General features: G+C 38.3%; 1 protein-coding gene across 5 annotated transcripts in view; it reads left to right on the top strand.

Annotated features, from left to right (window-relative positions):
- Nucleotides 1-5,821, top strand: part of LOC123971639 (gamma-aminobutyric acid receptor subunit gamma-3) — a 31,300-nt gene that overhangs the window by 15,835 nt on the left and 9,644 nt on the right. For all 5 annotated transcript variants that reach the window (XM_046050587.1, XM_046050589.1, XM_046050586.1 and 2 more), the window contains 2 exons: nt 1,938-2,075; nt 3,758-3,910. In XM_046050587.1, coding sequence (XP_045906543.1) covers nt 1,938-2,075; nt 3,758-3,910 — 291 coding nt within the window. The remainder of the gene's footprint in view (nt 1-1,937; nt 2,076-3,757; nt 3,911-5,821) is intronic.

The following is a 5,821-nucleotide window of genomic DNA, read 5'->3' as shown; positions in this document are numbered from 1 at the left end:
CACAGTATTAGGGGTGTGGGCTGTATTAAAAGTATCCACTGTTCTCCCATGCTCTAACACACAGTAAAGATGAAATGTGTGCTGTTCTCACATTCTTCCTCTGTATGTACACATAAACAACAAGGCAGGGAAATATAAAAGGAATTTATTTTATTGTTTGGGTACATTATTGTTCAGTGTACATGCTCACATCTGAAACAAACTTTACGTGCTTGTTAACTCTCCCACCCCGCAGACATCTACACGTCAATACCGATTTATATTCATAGCGGCAAGTGCTATGTAGCTCCACATAGGGGACACAGGAAGTGACATATAACACCTTCATGCGGCGTCGGAACCGCGTAGGAAATTCACAGCCGCACCGGCAGAGCTCCAGAACATGCAACTCGGCCGGCTCACGCGCGGACGCGCTTACAAGTGCGAGGGCCCGCCCAACGCTGCTTGCAGCTTTAATTTACAGGTTATTACTGAGTGCTGTCCAATCTCCTCCAGTTGAAAATTAAATAGTTTTATTGTATGATCATGATAATCCTTTTTTTTAATCAGATTTAATAATAATAATTTTTAGATCAAATGACCTCTAATGGGTTGTTTAATCTACAACAATGCTCATATTTTATAAGCTCTTAATATGTTTTTATCTAAAATCTCTGTTATAAAGTAATCAGTAACTATTGCCATCAGATAAATGCAATAAAAAGTGTCTTTAAATGGAATTACTCAGGTAAAGTAGAAGTATCTCAGATTTGTACAGTAAGTGTAAATGTATTTAGTTACATTCCGCCGCTGCTAACAGTAATCCACAGCTGAATGGAGTACAGTCAGGCATGTGCTTTTATGTTCTGTACATAAAAGCACTTGAATGGCTTTGTTGTTAAAATAATAAAAATAATTTCCTACTGTAATTCACAGATACAGTAGATGCATTTCAATAGGAATTGATTAAATCCTTGCATGTATATGCATTTTTATACTGTAAAATAGGACATTACTTCTTTTTTTTTCAGAATTCTATGAAAACCCATTCATAGGTAAAGTAATCAGATGTCAATTTCTGTCTTATCCAATCAGTTAAATACCTGGCAAATCAAATAACTTTGCTCTAAAATCATGTATGGGATAACCACTTACCTACTTTTATTTTGAAAGGAACCAAGTCTTCCTGTTAGGCTAATGTGTATTAAGTCTTTCGAATATTGTTAATTCATAAATGCGTCACAAATTGTGCTTTGAGACTATTACTAATGTTTTATGCAAATGTATGGAATATTGCTAATCCAGTGTTGCCATTCATAAACGTTTTCTTGGTTGAAGAGCTATTGTCAACAGCAAACTGTATTCTGAACATTTTGTGTAGTGATTGTTGAATCATTAATGGCATCATTAATAGCAAATGAGAGAAAACTGTGGCAAATGTTAATGGAATTCATTCATCAAGCATGTTTGAAAACAATTAGTAGTTTGGGAAACATCTTCCCTCACAGTTAATGTTTTTGTTAATTGAAAGCCTATTACATCAAATTGCTATCAGGCAAGATCATAATTTTGTTAGCTTTCCTACTTAAAATGATTATGTGTCTGTTTAAGACAAGAAAGATCCAGGCTAGTGCAACACCAAAGCAGAAATGCAATCATTAACCCATCATTAACCTCACATGATCGATTTGTAAAAGCACTCCCAGGCTCCACGCACATCATATGAAGGTCAGGCCCAACATCAAGATGGATTCAGTACATTATTGAACCAAAGCTTTCATTTAATCTACTTTCCTTCTGCCTCTGTCTTCATTCTAGACTGTCTTTTCATTAGCCAGCCTCCAGCACAAGACAAATGTTGCTCTGGGTGGCCCTAGGTCTGTCTGCACAGGAAATCCATCATTAGGATGTGCCATGTAGCGCCAAGGGTCACACACACATGCTCTGTGTAATTGCAGATGGATACCCACGAGATGAGATGATTTACAAGTGGAGGAAGAACTCAGTGGAGGCGGCTGACCAAAAGTCCTGGCGTCTCTACCAGTTTGATTTTATGGGCCTGAGAAACACTACAGACATAATAACGACTACAGCAGGTAGGATCCGTCTGTTGGACTGTTTCTTCCTCAAGCTGAACATTTTGAAACGTGTTGCCGGCACTCTCATTGGACAGGTGTTGATATTTAGTGTCCGTAGACAGATAGACACTCACTTTGTAGAAGTAGTGGCAGAAATCAATGGGGTTGTCACATCAACTGTACATTGTTGTTAGTTTTCTAAATTTTGAAATTAAAGTCCAGCCAAACTGGTTTGAGGAAGAAGAAACTTAAGATTGCTCGATGAATATCACACAATCTGAAACAAGAAATATGGCATGAAATAAGCCAGTGTCCATGGTTTTCCCTGCCTAAACACTGGTAGCAGAATTTAATTTGTAAATGAAAAAAGAAACCTCTGCCTTTCTGTCAAGCCCCTGTTGAGACCACCAAGTCAGTTCCATTAGTCAGACCACTTGCTGTCCTATTATGGCTTAGGTGTAACGTCACCTCCTTGTTTACACTGAGCTTGCAAAAAAATAGAAAGTGCAAGTCACAAAAACACTCATCTATCTCTCCCCTTCTCCATCTGCCGGTGCCATCCACTGCAAGGAGTCTTTTATTTTTAAAACCACTTGAATTTGAGTTTTGCAGGCGCCACACTGAGCAAGATGCCTTATTATTTACTGCATCATCATGCTCCGTTTCAGAGAGTTGCTAATCCTCTTCCACACGAATAAAACATTAGATCTGTGATCTGTGACATAACCCTTAAGATTTCAGTCCTGGTTGATATTGGTGACACCGGTGGTTACTGTGTAAAATATCAAATTTCCATCTCATGTGGGTGAGAGCAGGTTCACTTTAGTACTATAGTAAACTCTCCTTGAGCAGTCAGAACTCACGACAGAAAATCAACCAATTACATATTGTTTTTAATTTTAAAAAAGCCAGTCAATAATAATTGCAATCACGATTTGATTTCCTGCTGTGCACGGTGCAAGTCGTTTTCCACACAACAGCAAGACACAGTTAAGTTGGTTACCTTGCTGAGGACTTGGAGGTATGCAGCCTGTCTCCTGCAGCTCTTCATTTAACAGCTCACTGTGGCTGCTTCTGACTGTTCATTAACATTTAAAACTCTTCCACTGTCAAAACATGCAGGAAAATGACCGTCATTGTGCTTTGTAGATGAATTTTTGATTAACGGTTAAGGTCAACAGCGCTAACTTTGGTGGTACATTGCATTTCCTGTGACTGCTATAATAAATAATAAAATCCACGTAAACATAACTGTCAGTGTGTAAGAAGACTTCTCTGCAGACTGATGCATTTCACTGGCTACCACAATTTATGTCATACAGGTTTGTAACGCAGTTCAAGTTTACTTCCTGTAAACAAAACTGATATCAGCTGAATAGAGAAATCAGTTATAAGACACTAACTTAAGTGGAAGCTGTACGTGATCTGCATAGAGCTCACTCTGCTCTTATAATTTTAGAAATTTTATACATCATTTGCATATATTATTTCTCATGAATCTTAACCTTTAGAGCAAGCCACTAAGTTCCACAGTTAACAATATGCAGTAATGTACTTTAACCCCATCAGCTCCATTTAGATTCCAAGTGTTATTTTACACATAGATCTCTGCACTTGTATTCTCATAACATACAGGACCTCCAAAGATCTCATGTGGCTCTGTAAAGTTTCACATCGTGTCATGTTGTTTTCATACACAGGTGACTATGTGGTGATGACGGTGTACTTTGACCTCAGTAGAAGAATGGGCTACTTCACCATCCAGACTTATATCCCCTGCATCCTCACCGTGGTCCTCTCGTGGGTGTCCTTCTGGATCAAAAAAGATGCCACGCCAGCCAGAACGGCTTTAGGTACTGTTGTCTTACAGCATTTCAACAGATCTGTCCATACCACGACACTGAAATGCTTTAAAGGGTAACTTCAGTATTTTTCAACTTGAACTTGCTTTATTGTCCCATGTTTCTGTGTCTTTTTGACTAATTGGGACAATATTTTTTGGAAATTGGTTTAGGATTGAGCGGGTGCGCTGCAGTTAGCAGCAGCAAGGCAGTACTACAACATAATCCTTGTGGGCAATTGCATTGTACGTCCGCTACAGAGCTTGTTTTCGCCACTGACAGGTTCACATTTTGTCAAGGGAGTCTGGCGGCTTTGATGAAAGAAATATTGGTGATTAAACAAAAAGGATCTTACTCTTTAAAAAAAGATCTGTCTCTGTAGGGATCTTTTCCGTAATGTTATCAGACACTTATTAATAACAATCTGAAACAGTCAGTGGCAAAAACAAGCACTTTAGTGGATGTACTTTGGATTACGTTGCAGTCCTGTCTTGCTGCTGTCGACTGCAGAGCTTTCACTCAATACTGGACCAATTTAAAACATTTTTGTCCCAATTAATCACAAAAATATGCGAACATAGGGTCCAGGTTGAAAAATACCCTTTAAGCTACAGCTGTAGAGATAATTGGAAAGACTGATGCAGACATTATCTCAAGGTCCAACTTTCAAGGTTTCCGTTTGCACATTTTAATCATGTTTTGCTTTGAATAGGCTCTGTCTTTATGTGCTGTTAGTTATTAGGGTTGGCAACCAATATCCTGTTCCAATTTAGAACTGAATCCAAAATTCCAAGAACGGTGTACTAGTTAAAAATATTCGGTTCCTAAACGTGATAACTCATTACTATTGCAAACAAAGGCTAAGTATATGCAAGGACGTGGCTGTCTGCCAGGAACTGTCTACGTCATGCTGTAAATGGTGCATGAGTCTGTGGGGGCTCTCTCTAAAGGGCCCCCTTTCATTTCTGGCACGTGAAGCCAAAAACGTTTCTCTTCTGATCATAAAATTACCCAGATCTTCCTCATATTGGTGAGACCCATAGAGCAAGTTTCCTTTAACCTCACCTTGACTACAGTTAATGCTAAAATATGTGGCTTCACTTTATTAAAGAAAATGACATAGCAAAGTGCAATGCATGTGGAAGATTAATTAGCTGTATGTTGCACATCATTTGACCAAACATGTAAGGCAGCACAGCGTCGATCTGAAAGAATGTTCAGTGTTTATTCAGTGTTTTTATGTTGTGCGATGTCTTGCGGTCTCCTAGCCCGTGTGTGTCATCAGCCACCTCTAGCACCTCCAGTAGAGCCAGGGATGCCAAGCCACGGCACACCTTTATCTTTGGCAATAAAGGGAAAGATGACCAAAGAGAAAACTGAGGAGCGTTAAATGCCACAGCATCCACCAGAAAATGCGTGTTACATACATACAAAGACTTTGAATTCACTTATTTTAATGAAACAATAAAAGTAAATGCTTGAAAGAATAAAGATATTTTTGTTTTCTAAACGTGAACTCGTTTTTTTATTGTCTTATTGGAATTGAAACTGTTAATCAATAAGAAGCGGAATGATTAAGCAGAATCAAAATCGATTAAATTCAAACACCCAACCCTGTTAGCTACGCTGCATGGATATGTGTTTGTTGCTTAACTTGAGTCACTCCATCTGCTTTTTCTGTTTTGTTATGCTTTTTCCCTCTTTTGTACATGCTCTCTATTTGTTGTTGTGCAGTCCTGTGGAACATATGGGAGGTAATTGATTTCATCCATTTTCTTTTTCTTTGTTTACATTTGATCCATTGTTCACATGTGTGAGTGAGTGAGGTTAAGAAATTGATAAAATGTTAGCTTAAGTACAGAATTTTTTTTAACTTTCAGACTGACATTACATAAATATAAGGCAGTAACTTTAAGTCCAATC

The sequence above is a fragment of the Micropterus dolomieu genome, linkage group LG05 (assembly GCF_021292245.1).
Source record: "Micropterus dolomieu isolate WLL.071019.BEF.003 ecotype Adirondacks linkage group LG05, ASM2129224v1, whole genome shotgun sequence".
NCBI classification, from domain to species: domain Eukaryota; kingdom Metazoa; phylum Chordata; class Actinopteri; order Centrarchiformes; family Centrarchidae; genus Micropterus; species Micropterus dolomieu.
Note: the sequence above shows the minus strand (reverse complement) of the source record. Positions and strands in the feature narration are given on the sequence as shown.